Source organism: Eretmochelys imbricata, chromosome 6, assembly GCF_965152235.1.
Source record: "Eretmochelys imbricata isolate rEreImb1 chromosome 6, rEreImb1.hap1, whole genome shotgun sequence".
Taxonomy (NCBI): domain Eukaryota; kingdom Metazoa; phylum Chordata; order Testudines; family Cheloniidae; genus Eretmochelys; species Eretmochelys imbricata.
In genome coordinates this window covers 87,849,565-87,872,041 of record NC_135577.1, presented here as the reverse complement: position 1 = coordinate 87,872,041, position 22,477 = coordinate 87,849,565, and the positions used below count along the sequence as shown (strand labels likewise).

At 46.1% G+C, this 22,477-nt stretch overlaps 1 protein-coding gene across 15 annotated transcripts in view; it reads left to right on the top strand.

Moving 5' to 3' along the window:
• SLC25A21 (solute carrier family 25 member 21) overlaps positions 1-22,477 on the top strand; it is a 408,519-nt gene that overhangs the window by 238,574 nt on the left and 147,468 nt on the right. For 13 of the 15 annotated variants that reach the window (XM_077819078.1, XM_077819077.1, XM_077819082.1 and 10 more), the window contains one exon: positions 22,304-22,352. In XM_077819078.1, the coding sequence (XP_077675204.1) occupies positions 22,304-22,352 (49 nt within the window). Of the gene's footprint in view, positions 1-6,821; positions 6,925-11,317; positions 11,371-22,303; positions 22,353-22,477 lie in introns of those variants that run through there. The other 2 variants (XM_077819083.1, XM_077819090.1) reach the window with 2 other exon arrangements.

Here is a 22,477-nt window from a genome sequence, read left to right as displayed (position 1 = left end):
TAAGCTGTAACACCCGGACTTCAATTATCCAGTGTCAGGTGGGGAAGGGATTCATGCTCCCTCACTCCTCGCTATACCCTGCTTTTCTGGAGTTTTATCTCTACCCCTGGGCTGTGTGTATGAGGAAACCATCTCCCCTCTTTTGGGTTAATCCTACGTTCCTTCCGCAGGGATAGCTTCCTGTCTCTGCCCTGCCTAAGTGTGTGTGGTGAGTCATGGTCCCTTGACTGAGGTGTCCCCCAATGTCCATGGCAATCCTCTGTAAACAGTCCTCTATTATACACCTCAGCCTCCTTGTTGCTTCACATGTAATGTGGAATCCATGCCTCAGTTTCCCCAGGTTTGGCTGGGGTCTTAGCTGTAGCAATACTGGGCTATGTCACAGTTTCCCCAATTTCCACATGAATCTTGGACACCGCCATATTGGGCTGTTCCTCAGCTTCCCAAATTTCAGCTAGGATCTTGGCCACCCTGGGCCAGGCCTGTCTGCAATATCTGCTGGCAGATTGGCTGCAGCCACTCTGTGTTCAGGGCTGGATTTCCAATTAGGCACAGCAGGCACATGCCAAGGGCCCCTTACTTCTCTGAAACTGTGTGCAACATGAAGGTCAACTGTAGCTGGTGGTGGGGAGGTGCCAAAAATGCTGTACCTAGGGGTGTGTAAGGTGGAAATCCAGCCCTGCCTGTCTTGTTCCTGTTTCCCCGGTTTTGGTCCCCAATCCCTGCTGTAATCTTGGGTGCATCCACCCCAATCCCAGGGAGAGAGGTCTTCTCTGGAACTGCCTATGGTATAATTACCCGGCTCCTATGGTCATCTGGAAGGGGAATGCCCCTCCACCTGGCCCAGCCACTTCTTGTTCCTCCCTGCTTTGTCCAGATAAACCCTTGCCTTCCTCCCACTCTGCCACCAACTAGAGATGAAGCCCTTATAATGGTAACAATCCCTTTTCTTCTGGCCTGCCAGACAAAGGACCCACCATTTACAGTTTAAATCAGGAAAAGATGGAGGATGTGAATCTTTCGCAAAGTGCCTGATCCCTCAGACCTCGTGTAGGCAAAGTTTCCATTGGCATCTGTGGGATTTGTGCCTGCCTGAGGGCTGCAGGAACTGTCCCCAGACAATTTTAGATAATCTTCCTTAGAACAGGCCCAGGGTTTGGAAATGTTTCTGGGTAGGTAGGGACAGAGAGGTGTTATACCACAGCATGACTGTCCACACTAACAAATTATTATCATCACTACATTTTCCAAAAGCAAACTGCTGGTCCAGATGGAATAGAACTTCCTCTTTCGCTATCATTAGAGCCGTGCATGGATGCGCAAATGCATATCTGCATGCAATCTGCTATCTGCAAAAATTATCTGCGGATTTGCAGGGCTCTATACCGGGGGCTGGGCTGAGGCTCTGAGGCATCCCCCCACTCCCCACCAGGGAGAGCCGAGTGGGCAGCTGTGGGGAGCCCACATGGAGTCGCGGACCCTCTACCTGCCCTCGGCTGGGCTGGGAGCCTGAGGGGCAGGGACACGGCCAGGGACTGCTCTCAGCACACACATGCGACACCGTGGGCAGGTGGAGGGTCTGCCGCGGCTCCCCAGCTGGGCTGCACACTGGCCTGGCTGGGAGAAGCGGGGAGACCTATGGAGATGCCCGAGGGCTGCTTGGGCCCCTCACCCAGGGCAGATGGAGGATCATCCACAGCTCCACACAGATGCCTGCCCAGCTCTTACCATGGCCAGACTGCAGCTTCCCTGGCTGGAGCCGGGCCAGGGAGAGCCGTGCTGGCAGCTGTGGGGAGCCACAGCAGACCCTCCACCTGCCCTGGGCAGAGTGCTCCAGCAGCCACGGCCCATGTCCCTGCACCCCAGACCCCCAGACACCACACCCAGAGCCCAGCCAAGGGCAGCGCCTCCCCACCCCATGTCTCTGCCCCCCGACCTCCACATCAAATGTCCCTGCCCCCCCACCCAGTGTCCCTGCCCCCCGGCCCCTCCACCCAGGGCAGGTGGAGGGACCGAGGCTCCCCACAGCTGTCACATGGGTCTCCTCAAACCAACTATGGCTGGGAGCTAGGGGCTCGGAGCCACAGCCTGGCCATAGTAAGAGCTGGGCGGGCAGCTGTGGGGAGCCATGGCAGACCCTCCACCTGCCCTAGGCATGGGGCCCGAGCAGCTCCCGCCCAGTGTCCCTGCCCCTCAGGCCCCCCACCCAGGGCAGGTGAAGGATCTGTGCCATGGTTCCTCACAGCTGTCTGCTGGGCTCTTACCGTCAGAACCCTGCACAGATACTAAATTTGTATCTGCATCCACCGTTGCTATCCGCAGAAATGGTCCACTGGATATGAAGCGGATACCCACGGATTTGCAGGGCACTAGCTATCATGCTTACATCAATACATTCATCTGCCTAACAATTGCCTTATTTGGATTTGTAAATTCCATTTCATAGTAGTAAGATGTCAGACCAAGCCAGTGTTGTGGTGGATTTATTTCTTTGATCTTGAAGGGCATTTTGATTTTAACCATAGAACCAATAAGGACAATCTTGAAACAAAGTCAAGTAGACCTGAACATAAAGATTCTTAGGGCCAAATCTTCAGCTAGTATAAAGGGGTGTAACTCTATTGTCTTCAGTAGAGTGATGTACCTTTACACCAGCTGAGGTTATGGCCCCTAGTCTTTATTGCCTGCAAAGGGGGTATTTGCCTTCCTAATCACCCTGTCAGTAATTTGCCAGAATAATTACAGGAGTGATAAATAGAAACATATTACTCTCATCTATGTAATTGTATTGATTTTATTAATTATGTAACTCTCAATCTATTACTATTTCAGTCCATCTGCATCGTTACACTGAATCGCCATTTCCTGAAGCAGTGCCTCCTGTTGGTTACTGAAAAGGAGACATTAAGAAGGATTCACCTTTCTGCTTGGGCCCCTATTTGCCACTGAAGAGTAGTACAAGGACCATAAAAACTCCTTATCATGCCAGGAGAGAATCTCCCCAACACCAGCAGTGTGTATGATAGCCACAGGCAGCCCTATGCAGACCCCCTCACAAGCCCCAGAAAAAGGAATATGGTGGGTACAGTAGGGGGCATGTTAGAGTTGGAGGGGGATTTTCAGCTGTGGTGGGCATAAACAGCCCAGTATGGAAGGGTATCATAAAGTAGAGAAGCTTCTAGAAGCTCTAGTTTACACTGGAGCTGTACTGGCCACCACAGCCATCAAGAATCTGAAGAGCATAAAGGTGGCTTAAAACCACCTTTGGTCCTATTTCCCCAGGGCTTTCTGTGCTGAGGCTCTAGCACAGAATCCTGGCCAATATTTCCAGATATGGCCCTAGTCTTAAGTCTCCTTTAGGCATCCCTGTTGTGTCATTTTTACTCATATCCTTCAGTGATAGGTAACATACAAAGGCCTATAAATAAAATAGATAAAATGTAGACTCTAAATTCCAGAATCATCCAGTTTTGAAAGAACATTTTGATTCCCCAAACAACTGAGCAGCCTGTGATAGTTGCATATAAATCCAGAGTCAAGCCTTGTATTTCCTTAAACAGCAACCCCATGGTGTGAGACCAAAAATTTCTTTCCTGTCCCACATTTAATATTTTTAGATTTATATTTCCTTGAAACTTGTGCAATGGTACAGTACTTAGGGACAGGTCATAAGGCTTATAGCCTGTTGAATGTGTGACAAGGAGGTCATAAAGAATCAAGTCAGATGTAGTTAATTAATGGTAAATGAAGGACAGCTGCTCTTTATGTTCCCAGCACATCTTTGATCTGCTTTACTCTTCAGACCTCTGTGGACAAGGTAGTTAAACACAAACTAGGAGGCCTGTTTTAAAGACCTTAAAGAGCTCAGGGGCAATCGAGTGACAGTCCAAGAAGCCATAAGCTGTTAGCTTTATTCATTAGAGAACTTTAAACATGTCAAGAATTAGAATAATGTCCCTACTCTTAGATCAGTCTGAGCAATGAAGATTACAACAGCTCTGGGACACATGAGTGGGCAAACTTCTTGTGAAAACACGTTTATTGAGAAGCATTTTACTATAATGGCAAAGAAAATATAGCTTGCACATTTTCATTGCAAGGATATTGGTTCAGTATGCACTGAAACAGCAAAAGCTGTCATGGCGCAAATACAGTGTAACCCAGTGTTGACCTCACTGATCCCTTCAATCATGTTTTAAAAAACTTCCTTTTCAGTCACACATGACAGAAAGAATATGTCATCTGTGAGCAACATAGCAATATGTGATGCTTGCTGGGAAATGTATGGAGAATGTTACATGATAAATTGCAGTTCACTTGTGTGCAGAGACTCCGGTACTTAAATATGTTAAAATGCAGATATTTATTTTGTAAGTCAAATCTTTAAGGCCAACACGGGCAGTCTCTAAAATGTCCATAAATACTGTCTAATTACTGGAGGAAAAAAATGGTTTGATGTATAAATGCCTTTTTACCACTATTGTTAATCACGTTAGGAAACCTGTGATTTTTGCACATAAACAGTGTTCAAGTGTCAGCTGAGTGTGATGCATGTTGTGAGATATTTTACTATTGCCAATATTTTTCATTTTGTATCTCAGATTTGGCATTGACCAAAGAAATTTTAAATAACATGTTAAGTAAAGACTTATGGAAGAGCATATAATGTCATACCAACAATAGTCAGTAGAAGTTAAGGCACTCTTGAGACATAGTCAAGTAGATCTGAACATAAAGATTTTTAGGGCCAGATCGTCTCATCTGCTGTTAGTTAGTGTGGCTCAATTGACCTTAGTGGAGCTACACCAATTTACACTGCCTGCGGTTCTGACCTATTGTTAATTTTTGATATGTTTTCTCCATAATCTCTTGTACAATTACCTACTTGTGCACTCTCTTAATGGTATTCTGTCCTGTAGATGTGCTTAATGTCTGGATCCTTAAGATCAAGGGGTGGGTTTCAGAAAAGGTGTGAAGAGGCAGGAATTTCAAATATGGCCATGGTTATGGCCTTCTTTTGACTACACCTTAGATCAGGGATGGGCAAACTTTATGGCCCGAGGGCCACATCTGGGTATGCAAATGGCATGGCGGGACATGAATGCTCACAAAATTGGGGGTTGGAGTGTGGGCTATGGGGTGGGGCCAGAAATGAGGAGTTCGGGATGCAGGAGAGGGCTCCAGGCCGTGGCAGGGGGTTGGGGTGGGGGAGGGAGGGTGCAGGCTCTGGGGTGGGGCTGGAAATGAGGGGTTGGGGGTGCAGGAGGTTGCTCCAGGCTGGGACGGAAGGGTTCAGAGGGTGGGAGGGGTATGAGGGCTGGGGTAGGGGGTTTGGGGCACGGGAGGGGGCCAGGAGTCCAGGCTCCAGGCAGCGCTTACCTCAAGCAGTTCCCAGAAGCAGTGGCATGTCCCTCCTCCAGCTCTTCATGCTGCCCTGTCTGCAGGCACAGCCCCTGCAGCTCCCATTGGCCGCGGTTCCTGGCCAATGGGAGCTATGCGGCAGCTCGTGGGGCGGCGCCAGTGTGCAGAGCCCTCTGGCTGCCCCTACATGTAGGAGACGGAGGGGGGGACATACCACTGCTTCTGGGAGCCACACAGATAGGTGATAGCAATATATTGTTGGATCACTGCCAAAAGATAATGGATAGCATGGTTGCACCTGTCACAGGTGCATTAAATCTACATATATTACCTTTACTGTGAAATAGCTAAAATAATGCAAATTACCTACAGTAGATCTAGTTTAGGAGGACGTCAGAGTAGTCCAATAGGAACATTCCCCTCAGTTTTTAAGCAGTCTCAACAAAAATAAACCAAATCTGGCAGATGGGCAACAAGGGAATTAAGATGATGAAATATAATACGATACAGAATTCCAGGGTAAAATGCAGCACTAAGCTTACGTCATTTAAGAGATTCTTTTATTTATTTTCCTATTGCTTTCAAACCAAGTCTGATGTACATTTAAGTAAAGATGCATGGTAAAGACCTTAGTCATATTTTTAATAACTCAAACATAGCAGTATAAATGCTGGGTTACTCCTATAACACCATTTAGCTAATTTTATATGTATCACAAGCCAAATTCTCCCTTTCTGAAGATCCACTTGTAAGTGTGAGATTTCCATGGACATATGCAAGGTGCAATGCCAGCTTAGTGTATGGTGCCTTGTAATCATGCCTTAGGTGTTTTGGAAGATCCAGGTTGTGTTCTATATTTCTGCATTTTGCTGCAATACTCCAACTGTCAAACACGGAACAGGAATTTTTACTCAGGCTTTATTTGCAACATAACTGACCAATTTACTAGTGGTTAATAATAGTGGATCTTATGCTTCCCTCTGCTTTGCTTGCACGAAAAAGTGTGTGTCCCTTTAAGGGCTAGAGAGCCAGGCAGTGACTTTCTGCTGCAGCTGCAGACCAGCTCAGCAGGAGATGCTGACCTATCTCCCCGAGGTGACTGGAAGAGGGTGGGGGACTATATAGATCTGTGCCCTCACAGTATCAGGTAGATCCTGGGCTCACCACCCTCCTGCAGAATAATGGATTCATCCCAGCCTCCTTGAGCCATCTTTGACCTCCTCTAGGTTAATAAGGTTAATAATCACCCCTCCCACTGTATGTCCCTCAGTTCCAAAGGCCTTCCAGAAGGGTCCCTACAGGACCCAGGCACTAGCTCACTACTCCTAAAAGCTCAAAAAAAAGTACCAGAAATGTCGCCCTGAACAAGGCCACCTTCTGCCCTCAATGACATATGGGTTCCAAGATCGACACCAGATCCCTGAGTGTATTAACAGTGATGGGACGTGTATCCTTTCTAGGGCTGGTGCTTTGAGACCACTCTGCTAGAAACCTTTGAACTACAAAACTGCTGCAAGGATGTGGGTAACCATTCAGCTTCCTGACAAACGTAAGGGCCGATAGGTGAGTGGAGATGGTTGAGGATCCCAGTCCTCAGCTTGCTAACGACACCACATACTGCAGCACACGTTCCTCTGTAATGGGCCATATCGGTGATAAGCCTTCCAGATCCTGAAATTGCATAAAATCATTAAAACTTCTCTCATCGCTCTGCAATGGAGATGTCTGGGAACCCAGGTAGCTATGGAAGGGAGGCAGCCTAGCTAATTGCTGGCACCTCCTTGTGGCAGATGTCCACTGCAGGTCCTCCCTAGGGAAGGGATATGGTGATCTGATAAAATGGATTGGCAAAGGATTTAAAGAAGGTTTTCTTTAAAGGAGCAGAAATGGGGTCGTTCAGGGTTCCTATGACTGGTACAGCAGGGGGGATTGGTTAGGTCTCAGCAGTGGGTTGGCTGGGGAACAGGATGGGTAAATGGGAGGGCTGACGCAAGCCCCCTGGTATATACTGAATGGATTATGGAATTATCTGCACTGTAAACTTTTATCTGCTGGGTACTACCAGACATTTAAGAATAAAGTTTCAGAGTAGCAGCTGTGTTCGTCTGTATCCGCAAAAAGAAAAGGCATACTTGTGGCCCCTTAGAGACTAACATTAAACCACATCCAGTGTCTCCTGTCCTTCCAGCAAAGCCAGACGATAGAGCTTAAGCATGAACAATTTGCAGCTTATGCTATGGGAATGTCAGAATGGAGGAACAGCCACACTAGATGACATGCTGCCCAGAGAAACTCTTTTCCGGTTTTCAGTTGTTTCCATGAGTCAACTCATTTGGAAGGTCTGCCGTAAAATTCCCCAGAAGTTTGCGACCCCCTTATCATTGATTTCCAGTCTATGTTTTAACCCCCCTTTGGGGGACTGAAGTGGAAGTGTACTGTTCAGTCAAGAACCAGCGAGCAATGGCAACACAGCCACAAAGTTGGCTGTCCTGCCATTGGAGTGAGAAGACCTAGTACATTGTGCAAAGGGACTGGCACTCAGTGTACATGGCCCAGGTGCTGAAGGTCTGAGGCCAGTATTTCCTACTGATCCTTGGGCTCTGTGTAGCTAGGAGGCCAGGCCATCATCACTTTTCATGCAGAAACTACTCACTCTACCCTACTTTCTATAGTCATGTCTACACTGGTAAAATGTACCATATTGGTATTAGCACCTGTGTTAGCTAGCTGTGGTTAACCAATGATCTTTGTAGTGTTAATTGTGATCAGCTAATATTTTTAAACATAACCATCCTATCAAAATCCTAACAAGAACAGTGGAAGTCAAGGGTCAGAGCAGGGTCAAACCTGAGACTAGGAGTAGTGAAGGGGTTTGTATTCTAGGCCAGGGTCGATACCAAGGGTTAGAGTCCAACTCTGGTTTCAGGGTCTGGGTCAGGAGGCAAGGTCCAAATCAAGCCGAGGTTGAAGCCATGAGTTCAAGAGCAGGAATGGTTGTAGCAGCTACAGGAAATCTGCACTGTAGCCAGGACGCTTCCTGGAATGCCCAATGGGATTATATAGGGTGGTGAGCCAATCAAGGGCCATGAGGCTGCTGTCTGTCTAACCCCGTAACGCAGGACTTCCCATGGTCTGTGTCCACAGTGGGTCACAAGTGGTGGAGCACAAGTTGCTTACAGCTGCCACTGGGTAGCAACATGGAAATGTCTGCTGCCTGGCAGCTCAACAGGCTCAGGTCATAGACCAACTGGGTCTTACATAACCGATGCCTCCCACCAGCCTGGATTTGTCTGGATGGGATGCATGGAAGGCTACCATGAGATCAGGGGCATGGACTAGGGAGATGGGCTCTCTGGATCACTCTTCTGGGCCATACCCTTCCAGCCTATAAGGTACCAGAGGGAGCTGTCTGATTTTTGAGTCCATGGACCTTGTACTCATTGTGTTCTTGGATCCATACCCGAGGGGGCAGCGGCTGACCCCGGTGAGTGAAGGGGTTGTCAATGGAGGATTTTAGCAAGTATATGTGAAACACTAGGTGTATTTTGAGGGAGCTGGGTAACAGAAGCTTCATGGTCTCTGGGTTGATTATCTGGCTGATGGAATATGGCCCATGGTATGGTAGTCCCATTTACAACACAGCTTGTTGGTGCAGAAGTTTTGGGCTGAGAGCCACACTTTTTGCTCAACGGTGAATGCTGGGCCTTCTAGGCACTGGCAGTCAGTATACCACTTGTAGTTTTCCTTGGCCATGTCTTCTGTGTCACTAGCCCCAATGACAGGAGTGAGCCATCTGTAGTTTTCACTAGGTCAGGGAGATTGTTTGGTTGAACCTGAATACCCAGGGCATGGTCTATTTCAGCATCTATAAAGTTGTTCACTGCCCTGGAATGCACCAGTGCCCACTCTGGTGAGATTCGGTAAGATTCCCCTGGAACCCAGACACAGACCTGGACTTTGAGGTGCAGGGATAGCTCACCATGAACTGGGTATGTCTCAGTGAAGAGTAAGGGGTCATTATCTCAGGGCTCATCCTGGCCAACCCCTTCTACCAGTCCTGGGTGTGGTAATTTCCTGAAGTGCGTCTTGCTAGAGCTCAGGGCGGGCAGTTGGGAAGACCATGGCCAGATCCTCCCCAGTGGACACGTAGCCCATGGCAGCAACAGTGCTCTTTTTCCTCAGGGGTCACATGGTGGTTGGCACTATGCAGATGCATGGTTTGATTCTGGTTTGGAGACAGGTACCAAGGGGCACTGATCAGGTAGTTACACAGACTGCTTCCTTTCCTCATGTTGCTTCCTGAGCCCTATTGACAATGTGTAGGACAAGGTTGATGAAGGCATAAGGCCACCACATGAGCTAACTTGTCCTTATTCTCCTTGTGTAGTCCACAACAGAACTGGTAGAGCTGTGCCGCTTTGTTCCACTTGGTGTCAGAGACTAGTCCCCAAAAGTGGGCAGCATGGGAGGAAGCCGATCCTTGCCCCTGCTGGAGTTTGCACAGGGCTGCCTCTGCCAAGCGAATACAGTCAAATATGGCAGAAAATGCCTTGAGGAATTTCATCTAGCTCACTCATTTGAGTATTAGTGAGGCCCAATCCAATGCATCTGCCACCAGGAGGCTAATAATGAGTCCTACTTTTTGCTTGGTGAGTGGGGTAGGACTGGAGGTGGAGTAGAAACAGTAGGCCGCATTGGTTTATAAATCCCCTCCATTTTTGGTGGTCCTCATTAAAAAATTCTGGGAGGAAGACTGTGTCCGGATATGAGTCCACACTGTGAAGGAGTTTGCAGGTTCCAGGCCAGGGTTGACTTCAAGAGTTAGAGTCTGAGTCGGGTTTCAGGGTCTGGGTAAGGAGACAAAGTCCAAATCAAACTGAGGTTGAAGCCAGGAGTTCAGGAAAAGGAATGGTTATGGCAGCAAGAAATCCACACTTCCTGGAAGGCCCCTGGGGTGTATATAAGGCAGTGAGCAGGAGCCATGAGGCTGCTGCCTGTCAGACTTCCTGAGTTGGGACTTCCCATGGGCCGTGTCCGACAGTGGGTCATGCGTAGTGGAGCACAAGCTGGTTACAGCTGCTGCTGGATGGCAGCATGGAGATGCTGGTTGCCTGGCAGCTCTCTAGGACAGGATTTTAGACCTGCTGGGACTTACACATTCTTGTCCATGCTAAGGACAAATTGGGTTCAGTATCTTCTTAGCTGACATGTTTTCTACCATGATGCATTATCTCAGTGTAGTCAAGGCCTCTGAGGATCGCATTCTACTTGAATGCTAACTGCCATTACGGAGCATTTTTTAAAAGAACTTTCCACTTATACCCATTTTTCTAAGGAAAGGATTGATTTGGCTTATTACCTAAAAGATTAATTAATGTTTGCCAGAAGCTCCAGGGTCCCATTAGCTAATCCCATACCCCACCGCTAACCAGAATAATGGGCAAGAGTTAAAGGAAATGTCATTTTTTAAAATGAAGGTGAATGTCATGTAAATCTTTTCCAACATGCTCAGAGCATCCCTGTACTCTTTTCTTTTGAGCCTAATTAACACATATTACATCCGGGAAAAGCACAATATGTGGATGGAGTGGGCTTTGACAGCCATATCTATAAAGCTGAAAATGGCATTTTATGGCTGCTTCTGAGATGGAACAGGTTAAAGCTTTATGTGTCTGCACAGATGCCGTGGGCCAGCAGCCATGAAAAAAATGTAGTCTGGATAGAACTCATAATGGAAGATTGACTGCTGGGACCCTTGTGTTTCAGACATTGATTATTCTCCAAACAATGTTTTTTACAGTCAATTAGAGGCTGCTGGAAGTATTTGTCTTGTCAGATAACTAGCATTAGCCAACAAGTAAGCTGATTTTAAGAAGGAAATGTGTAACAGTTGTTTTTGTTTGTGTTTTCCTTTTTTAGGAAAGAAAGATCAATATAATTCACACTTCCTTAGGATTGTTTGATGGATTGATTTTTGTGTCAGACATATTTCTTAGAAGGAAATGTAAGGTACACAGTAAAATATTTATTATCATTTCTTATATCGTAACTGTGTCTCTGCGAAGGCCAAGATAAATATGTAGTGTTCCAGCTATACAGTGTCTGGCGTGTTTATTGCCACATTTTCTATGAGCAATCTCCATTCTGTTGTGTTTCCTTGGTGACTATGTTATTCCAGGAAAATGAGTAACACACGGTGAGGAGGGTGTCTAATGACTTCTGCACTAAATGGGGTGTCTGCACTAAAACACATGGATGATGCTCCCTGAACACTCAGATCTGCACTAGAGCATCCTTTACAGAGTACAATGCACAGAAAGCCTGGGGAGGTTCAAGTACAGTTTTTTGAGGAGCAAATATTAATGTGCATCAATTGTACCCCACACTTCCCTCCTGGCCACAGCTTTTAGAGTGTATGCAGAGTTCAGAGCCAGAGTTTGTCCCAAGAGAAGAATAAAGAGAAGCATAAAGAATTCCATTTTTGAAATGTGTATAATCCACCTACTTCTGTTATCTATATTCCCCACTTATAGTTTGTTTGTTTTTTCCCTACTCAATTAATATAACGTGTATAGGAGCATTTTATTCTTGTAGTTCTACCCTGATGAGCTCTTAACTTAGCAGTATTGGGAATTGGTATCATTCGTAAGTATGACATCATCCAAAAGACTCAGAGAGCCAGTCACATAATCACAATGTTCCCAGCCCCTTTAATACAGCAATAAACCACTCCAGGATGTGCATTATATGGGTGCTAGCTTCAGGTGTGCTGCAAAGCAGAAGGATAAAAGCCGAGGGAATTCAATCATCCAAGATGTACACCAATCACTAACTAATACACACCATGGAGTGACATATTGCTGTTGAAGTCTGTAGCTTGCTCATTTTAAATATAAATTACAATACATCTTAACAGCCAATTTGGGAAGAGTATGTATCCTTCCAGAATGAAAACAGTTTTTAGTAGGGAAAAGGCATGTGCTGTGTTGCAACTGGAGTGGAACCACATCTCTTCTTCAAGATGTGTTGCTCATGTCTATTCCATATTAGGGGTGTGTGCTCGCCACATGCACCAGTGCCAGAAGTTTTTCCCTCAGAGGTATCAGTAGGGGACCAGCTCTGGCGCCCTCTGGAGTGGTGCCCGCCGGCTACCACACCCTCAGTTCCTTCTTGCCGCCAGTGACGGTGCTGGAACATCTGATTCTTTGGCTAACATTGATTTCTTCTCTGTTCTTGCAAACTTTGAAATCCTGTAAAATAATTATACATAGTAGTTTTCTTAGTTACCCTTAGAAGTAGTTCTCAAAATCTTAGCTAGTCCTGAACGGGACCCAGCCAGGGGTCAGGGCATGCCCTGGTCCCCAGACTTTAAGCCCTGCAATCACAGCAAACGGCCTATGCCCATCAGAGATCTCCATACCAGCTGCCTAAGGTGCTTAGGCGAAGGGCACATAAAGTGACAAGTGCCATATCTGCAAGTCCTTCAAACCTAGGACGAAGATGGAGCGCGATATCCATCTAAGAGTGCTCCTAATGGCTTTGGCACCGAGCACCATGGCCTCCATGCGCAGTGCTCCCCCAGCACCATCCATGAGCTCCAGTCAAGAAGCCGAAAAAGACTGCGAGGGGGAGATCTGCTACCTCCCACCAGGGAAAGAAGAGGGCAGGGGGCGAGCCAAGACCCATGTCGGGCAACATCCCATGCCTTACCTGCAACTCAAGAGAGCAGTGCAGGCCCCAGCCAGCTTCAGGTGCTTTCGACTCCTGAAGCCCTTCAAGCACCTCAGGAGATCTTGACACTTCCAGTGCCACCCTCGCTGGCTCCTGCAGTACCCCGGTCTCAGGGAAAACCGCATTGGGACCTATGCATGTGTCCCCACCTCAGCGGTACCATTCCCCATCAAGAGGGATGTCCCACCAACATTCACCTGCCCACAGCTGTCATAGAATCATAGAATATCAGGGCTGGGAGGGACCTCAGGAGGCCATCTAGTCCAACCCCCTGCTCAAAGCAGGACCATTCCCCAACTAAATCATCCCAGCCAGGGCTTTGTCAAGCCTGACCTTAAAAACTTCTAAGGAAAGAGATTCCACCACCTCCCTAGGTAACACATTCCAGTGTTTCACCACCCTCCTAGTGAAAAAGTTTTTCCTAATATCCAACCTAAACCTCCCCCACTGCAACTTGAGACCATTACTCTTTGTTCTATCATCTGCTACCACTGAGAAGAGTCTAGATCCATCCTCTTTGGAACCCCCTTTCAGGTAGTTGAAAGCAGCTATCAAATCCCCCCTCATTCTTCTCTTCCGCAGACTAAACAATCCCAGTTCCCTCAGCCTCTCCTCATAAGTCATGTGTTCCAATCCCCTAATCATTTTTGTTGCCCTCCACTGGACGTTTTCCAATTTTCCCACATCCTTCTTGTAGTGTGGGGCCCAAAACTGGACACGGTACTCCAGATGAGGCTTCACCATTGTCGAATAGAGGGGAACGATCACGTCCCTCGATCTGCTGGCAATGCCCCTACTTGTACAGCCCAAAATGCCATTGGCCTTCCTGGCAACAATGGCACACTGTTGACTCATATCCAGCTTCTCGTCCACTGTAACCCCTAGGTCCTTTTCTGCAGAACTGCTGCCGAGCCATTCGGTCCCTAGTCTATAGCAGTGCATGGGATTCTTCCGTCCTAAGTGCAGGACTGTGCACTTGTCCTTGTTGAACCTCATCAGATTTCTTTTGGCCCAATCCTCTAATTTGTCTAGGGCCCTCTGTATCCTATCCCTACCCTCCAGCGTATCTACCTCTCCTCCCAGTTTAGTGTCATCTGCAATCCACACCATCCTCCAGATCATTAATGAAGATATTGAACAAAACCGGGCCAAGGACCGACCCTTGGGACACTCCACTTGATACCGGCTGCCAACTAGACATGGAGCCATTGGTCACTACCCGTTGAGCCCGACAATCTAGCCAGCTTTCTATCCACCTTATCGTCCATTCATCCAGCCCATACTTCTTTAACTTGCTGGCAAGAATACTGTGGGAGACCGTGTCAAAAGCTTTGCTAAAGTCAAGGAACAACATGTCCACTGCTTTCCCCTCATCCACAGAGCCAGTTATCTCGTCATAGAAGGCAATTAGATTAGTCAGGCATGACTTGCCCTTGGTGAATCCATGCTGACTGTTCCTGATCACTTTCCTCTCCTCTAAGTGCTTCAGAATTGATTCCTTGAGGACCTGCTCCATGATTTTTCCAGGGACTGAGGTGAGGCTGACTGGCCTGTAGTTCCCAGGATCCTCCTTCTTCCCTTTTTTAAAGGTGGGCACTACATTAGCCTTTTTCCAGTCATTCGGGACCTCCCCCGATCACCATGAGTTTTCAAAGATAATGGCCAATGGCTCTGCAATCACATCCGCCAACTCCTTTAGCACTCTCGGATGCAGCGCATCCGGCCCCATGGACCTGCGCTGGTCCAGATTTTCTAAATAGTCCCGAACCACTTCTTTCTTCACAGAGGGCTGGTCACCTCCTCCCCATGCTGTGCTGCCCAGTGCAGCAGTCTGGGAGCTGACCTTGTTCGTGAAGACAGAGGCAAAAAAAGTATTGAGTACATTAGCTTTTTCCACATCCTCTGTCACTAGGTTGCCTCCCTCATTCAGTAAGGGGCCCATACTTTCCTTGACTTTCTTCTTGTTGCTAACATACCTGAAGAAACCTTTCTTGTTACTCTTAACATCTCTTGCTAGCTGCACCTCCAGGTGTGATTTGGCCTTCCTGATTTCACTCCTGCATGCCCAAGCAATATTTTTATACTCTTCCCTGGTCATTTGTCCAATCTTCCACTTCTTGTAAGCTTCTTTTTCGTGTTTAATATCAGCAAGGATTTCACTGTTAAGCCAACCTGATCGCCTGCCATATTTACTATTCTTTCTTCACATTGGGATGGTTTGTCCCTGTAACCTCAATAAGGATTCTTTAAAATACAACCAGCTCTCCTGGACTCCTTTCCCCCTCATGTTATTCTCTCAGGGGATCCTACCCATCAGTTCCCTGAGGTTGTCAAAGTCTGCTTTTCTGAAGTCCAGGATCTGTATTCTGTTGCTCTCCTATCTTCCTTGTGTCAGGATCCTGAACTCTACCATTTCATGGTCACTGCATCCCAGATTCCCATCCACTTTTGCTTCTCCTGCTAATTCTTCCCGGTTTGTGAGCAGCAGGTCAAGAAGAGCTCTGCCCCTAGTTGGTTCCTCCAGCACTTGCACCAGGAAATTGTCCCCTACACTTTCCAAAAACTTCCTGGATTTTCTGTGCACCGCTGTGTTGCTCTCCCAGCAGATATCAGGGTGATTGAAGTCTCCCATGAGAACCAGGGTGTGCGATCTAGTAGCTTCTGCGAGTTGCCGGAAGAAAGCCTCATCCGCCTAATCCCCCTGGTCCGGTGGTCTATAGCAGACTCCCACCACGACATCACCCTTGTTGCTCACGCTTCTAAACTTAAGCCAGAGACTCTCAGGTTTTTCTGCAGTTTCATACCAGAGCTCTGAGCAGTCATACTGCTCTCTTACATACAATGCAACTCCCCCACCTTTTCTTCCCTGCCTGTCCTTCCTGAACAGTTTATATCCATCCGTGACAGTACTTCAGTCATGTGAGTTATCCCACCAAGTCTCTGTTATTACAATCACATCGTAATTCCTTGACTGTGCCAGGACTTCCAGTTCTCCCTGCTTGTTTCCCAGGCTTCTTGTGTTTGTGTATAGGCACTTGAGATAACTTGCTTTCTTAGTATGAGGCAGGAGCCCTCCCCTTTCGCATTCTCCTGCTCGTGCTTCCTCCCAGTATCCCACGTCCCAACTTACCTCAGGGCTTTGGTCTCCTTCCCCCGGTGAACCTAGTTTAAAGCCCACCTCACTAGGTTAGCCAGCCTGCTTCTGAAGATGCTCTTCTCTCTCTTCATTAGGTGGAGCCCGTCTCTGCCTAGCACTCCTCCTTCTTGGAACACCATCCCATGGTCAAAGAATCCAAAGCCTTCTCTCTGACACCACCTGCGTAGCCATTCATCTCTACCCAGGCCTTTTCCTTCAATGGGGAGGATGCACGAGAACACCACTTGCGCCTCAAACTCCTTTATCCTTCTTCCCAGAGCCATGTAGTCCACAGTGATCTGCTCAAGGTCATTCTTGGCAGTATCATTGGTGCCCACGTGGAGAAGCAGGAAGGGGTAGCGATCCGAGGGCTTGATGAGTCTCGGCAGTCTCTCTGTCACATCATGAATCCTAGCTCCTGGCAAGCAGCAGACTTTTCGGTTTTCCCGGTCGGGGCGGCAGATAGATGACTCAGTCCCCCTGAGGAGAGAATCCCTGACCACCACCACCCACCTCCTTCTCTTGGGAGCGATGGTCCTGGAACCCCCATCCCTAGGACAGTGCATCTCATGCCTTCCAATTGGCGGAGTCTCCTTCTGTTCCCTTCCCTCAGATGTATCATCTAGTCCACTCTCCGCATTAGTACCTGTGGAGAGAACATGAAAACGGTTGCTTACCTGTATCTGCGCTGCTGGTACATGGACGCTCCCCTTTCTTCTTCTGGAGGTCACGTGCTGCCAAATTTCTTCACCGTCCTCCTGTCCCTGCTGCGCAGCCTGCTCTGAATCTTCAGAACATTGTGCCTGTAGAAGCATATCCTGATGTCTGTCCAGGAAATCTTCAGTTTCTCTTATGCAACGCAGGGTCGATACTTGTTTCTCCAGGCCTTGAACCTTCTCTTCCAATATGGAGACCAGCTTGCACTTTGTACAGACAAAGTCGCTTCTGTCCTGAGGAAGAAAGACAAACATGGCACATCCAGTGCAGGTCACAACAGCTGAACACTCCCCATCCATATTACCTTCCTTCTACGAGCTTGCTCAGGAGTTGTAGTAACTACTCAGAGAAGCCGGCAAGATGTAAGTCTCAGTGGGTTCTCCCCAGGCAAACTCCCTCTGTTAGCCTCTCTGCTGTTCGCCGCTCAGCTGGTTCGCAGCTGACTGGCTTTTTATAACAATTAGGCCCACTCAAGGCTCACCTGGAACAAAGCACTCCCAATTCAAACTTTTCAAACAAACAACCAATCAAGCACACTGTCAAACTGTCTCCACAACAGATACTCAGATACTCACCAACACAGCCTCCCTAATGCAGCCCTTAGCTTACCTCCTCTCAGACAGATCCCAGGCAAACTCCCTCTTTGTTAGCCTCTCTGCTGTTTGCCGCTCATCTGGTTCGCAGCTGACAGGCTCAGTGGCGCCCTCTTCAGTCCCTGCATGGGGGGCACCGATTGAGGGACTCGAGGCATACCTCACCGGTAGATTGGCGCAGACCCTCTGAGGCATGTGCCATCCGGCAAGAACTCCAGGACCAGCCCCAACCATCTTCAAGGGCCCAGGACCGATCCTGGGACCCATCGGGTACCAGAGACCACCGATTGCCAGGCTGTCATCGCCCGTCTCCAAAAGGAAGGTCTCCCTACTCAGGATGATCCTCCCAGCAACTCGCTCATCATAGCACCCAGTCCCGTTCGATGTCTCAGTACCGGTCGAGTAGCGTGAGGCGTGGATCGCTGAATATCCGATGCAGATCTGCCTAATGCCATCGATCCCTGAGAGCCAGACCAACACAGTCTCGCTCGGACAGGTGGGCTTCGGGATGCAGCCACCGGCACCGGTTGGACAAGAGCCACTGCTCAGCCTGATCTTGGTCGCCCAGAACTGACCACTCCGCTGGTACCAATGGTGCTGACTATATTATCAGCACTGAAACCTGCCCCATGGCCCCAAACGCAGTGGCCAGTACCATGATACCAGTGGAACCCTTGGGGTTCACCCAGTCTTCCCAGGCTTCCCGATCAGTGTCAGGAGCCTTGGAGAGGCCAGCGGGCTTGGTATCCCATCCCCGTCCAGTGCTGGAGACTTCAGGGGGTAAGACCCTGCAGATCCAGGAGAACCCAGGGGAGCAAGCTGCTTGACCACCAATGGATGTGGAGGTTCCCGGGGCACCATCATCGTCCTCATCGTTGCCAGACATGGCTATCACAGGGTTCCCTTGGCCAATTCCTCAGGATGATGCCAAGGCGGACCAGGAACTTTTGAAGAGGGTCAGGTCTAACCTTTAAAATAATCAGTAGGATGTTTTTAACACCCTGTGTGGATTCCCCTTTATTTGCTGATGAGATTCCATCTGTGCACCGCTGTTAATTGATGCATGTGACATCACTAAACTGTTCCCACAGGCCAATCAGAGTATGCTTTTGGACTATCTGTGTCCCTAGCAGTCTTAAAATACCATCTTATCATAGAATCAGAATTGGTAAACAGCAGCTATCTAGTATGAATAGCTAGATTACGTTGCAGCGTGGGATTGCATATTTAGCGAATTAGTTATTCATAGCACTGACAGACTTTCTCCAGCTAATGTGCATAAGTTTTGTGACAAAGTGCAATATATTTTATTTCTGTGCACATCTCAGATTGCTTGTAATTTAGTAGGGCCACCACAATTTCTGGGCAAGCTATCAAGTGGGATGTTGTAATGATTTGCATGACTACTATGGTAAATGGAAAAATGTAGCTTGTGTTTGTAGCTGTTCCATTGGAGTCTTGCAGTTTTCTCTCTTTTTAGTGCTTTTTAGAAAACTATGTAACAATCCTTAGCTATTTTGCAGACTGCTGTCTGGTGAAACTACCTATGCACTGTTTAAAACTTTGTGCATAATGAATTGATGAGAACAAAGGAAAGATTTTTATCCTTTGAGAAACGCAGATAACTAATAGAATCTTGAAGTTATCAAAACATATTTCTTGCCAAAGAACTTGGAATTCATGGGATTCAATTACTGGAAAAATGCCTGAATTAAAAATTGTCCTGTGAGGACCAAGAAACTAGAACCAAATTCTGGCACAGTACAGTTTTCTCCCAAAATGGACATTAATGTGTAAAAACAGGGTAGGGTGAACAAATGCTTGGCCCTCTACCACCAATCATTCCTGCCAGTGCAAGATGGAAGATCAAAAATTGGGGAAGGGAAAGAAAAGTCATAGGCCATACCCCTCCCACCAATGCTGAAACACTCTTCTGCAGCTCCACTTGTAAAGCACCTGTTGGAAGCTGTGGAGCTGTTTCTGTACAGGAGGTGGGACAGAATAAGAACAGAAAACCTAGGTTCTGGGTTCCCCCATCAGACATGTAATTTGGTTCTTAGTTTAGTGCAATACAGGCAAGGCATGAGCAATGAGAATTATAATAAGTGGGGAGTCAGGAATAACAGTGCGATTCTTGCTTTCCAGAAAAATATGATTAAAAACAACGTTGAACTGCTGCTACTTTTACTGCATGTCCCTGCCAGTATATATTAATATTCTGGGCATATACTACTTGTGTTTTCTCCCTTTAATCCAGCCTTGAAAAATAAAATTTTATATGGGGGCGGGGGTGGAAAGGGGAGAAGAAAGTATGAAAAAACAATAACTAAATATTAATTTATGTAGGCATTCAGATATAGTATTGATTGCTGAGGTAAAAATAGCTATCTAGCAAGTTTTGTGTGTTCCATAAACTTCCCATACAGCTATAATTGAGAAATCAGGAAACCTTGTTATTTTGTCAGTATGTCCAAAAATTGGTGTAGGTGTACAGACTTAAATACCTCAACAGCAGTATGTAAAACAGCTACTCTGAGATGTTTTGCTTAATACTTTGACCAAGATTTTGAACAAATGATATTTCATGGAAATATAACAAATACTTTTGTATCTCCAAATACGGAGTAATCATTATTTTGAAATAAAAGTATAAAATAAAGTGTGTGCAGGTTTTTTAAAAGAAATCTAAAGTAAATAAAATGAGTCCACAAAATCTAGTTTAGAATCAGTGCAATGTAATTAAATTAGTCTTTTAACCACGTGTTCCTATTACTCTTCCCCTTGTCTTAATTTCTTGTGTGCCTTCTCTGTTTTTTATTACACCCAGTTGTCTCAGCTTTTCATTAATTAGAACCTGATTCTGCAACCATTTATGTTCATAATAACTTTGAATACCTGCATAAATATGGGCAGGATTAAGCTCTTAATTTGTACAGCACCAGCATAGTGGAGCTCTGATCCTGAAGGGGCCTTTGGATTCGAATGTGAAACAAATATGAGGATGGAAGTTCTAATCATATGGGGGTGTACAGGTGTGTCTGTGATTAGCTTTCTTTACTTCAGATTTATGGCTCCAGTCCTGCAACTGACACAAAGGAACTACTCATGTGCTTATAATTAAGTATATACTTAAGTCTTTGCAGGATTGGAGCCTGAATTATTATCTGTATTATTATATAAATAGAAAATCTCTGATATTTTGAGGCACATATACCAACAGAAAATACGATTTTTTTTTTTTTTAGCTGAAATGGACAGAGAGGAATTGTTGGTCAGGTGGGTGGAAAACAAAAGGTCACGTTTTAAAAATGTCCCTTAATTTCATGGACAAATCATACCATACCATAATACTGTACTGCTATGCATTTTCTCCATACTTCTATATTAACCACAAGGAAATTAGGATATCATGGTGTAGCAGCTGACAAAACAATTAAGATGGAAATAATTTCCTCCATGCTATTTGTTTAATAGTTTAAATGTTTTGCTCAGTTATATATCATATTGTATGTAGGAACTGCTATGCCTAGATTTTATGGGAAGTTTGAAAATAATGTCTGGAGTTTGAATCCAATTTTATTTACTCAAGTGTGAAGAAAATACACTTTTCTGATTTGTTCTACTTGAAAGTTTGTATTTTAATAGCTCAGAAGTAGTTGAAGCTAGAAACATTGAACTGAGCTTGGTTTATAGACAATATTTGGGGAAAAAACAACTCACAGCCCCGATTCTACAATAGACTTCATGCAAGCAGACCTCTACACCTGTACAGAGCCCCATTGACGGGTCCAGCCATGCTGCATCTGCTGCACCATCAAGGCCCAATGCTACATTAAATTGGTTTAATACTTTGAGTTGTGAACACTTAAAAATTAAATTTTCACTCATAGACATTAGAACAATCCCAGCAATGCACTTTTGTTGTGGACCGATCAGTACAGTGGTTTCTGGTATGTTGTTGTTTCGAATGGAGGCTTCTGGATGGGTGGGCATGGAGCAGTGAATGTAGAAAACGGCAAGCAGATGTCAAGGAGCTCTGATGTGTGCTAGAAGAGTAGAGTGTATAACAACTTGTAGATAAGAGAAGTGCTCTTACTTCAAGAGTCAGTAATTGCAGCCGCACTGGGAATGACTACATGTGCCTGTGGGGGATCCAAACTGGAGCATACAGTTTGGATCCTCCACTTTCCCACTGTTATCATGAATAGCTCATCACCAAAACTTACTACCTCAAAATGTGTCTACGGTGACTACTAACGACATCTTTGGTCTGCCCTCTGATCTCAGTGTTGCATTTATATTGGCCAAAATGGTACAGAAAAAGAACTTTCACTTTTATAAATGATGAAGCTGAGAGCAGTCATTTTAAAAATAATCAAAACTGTTACCATAGAACAAGTTTAGTTCTTGGGAATAATGGTTCAGTACACTAAGTTTTTAATACTAATAGTAATACTCAGTCCCTATATTTATTTATGTCTTCTTGTTATTGAGTGTTCACTGAAAGTTAATCTATTTAGTTGTTTGAGAGGAAAGAGCTTACTTTTCCATAAATATTTTTTTAAAATACAATATATTTCAGAAGAGCATCTTTACTATGTAATATATGTTTTTGTACTTTGCCCTCGGCTTTTAACTCCGTTTCCTTCATTGTACTCAGCTTTCTATTTTCACATTCACACTTAGAAAACTATTGGGGTCAGTACAACAAAGACTGCTGTTTTTACAAATGTTGATTAGGCCTCTCTTCTTTATCATCTTACAGGTCTTGTAGAAATTTGCCTCATGCACCCTCTTGATGTAGTGAAAACCAGGTAAGGTTCTGCTTGAACAAGTTTTATTGACACTGGAAACTGTCCAAATTGGGAGCTGTCAGAAAATAAAATGCTAGAACTTGTTCAAGTAAGATAACTTCTCCATTTAATGGCATTTGTGTTTA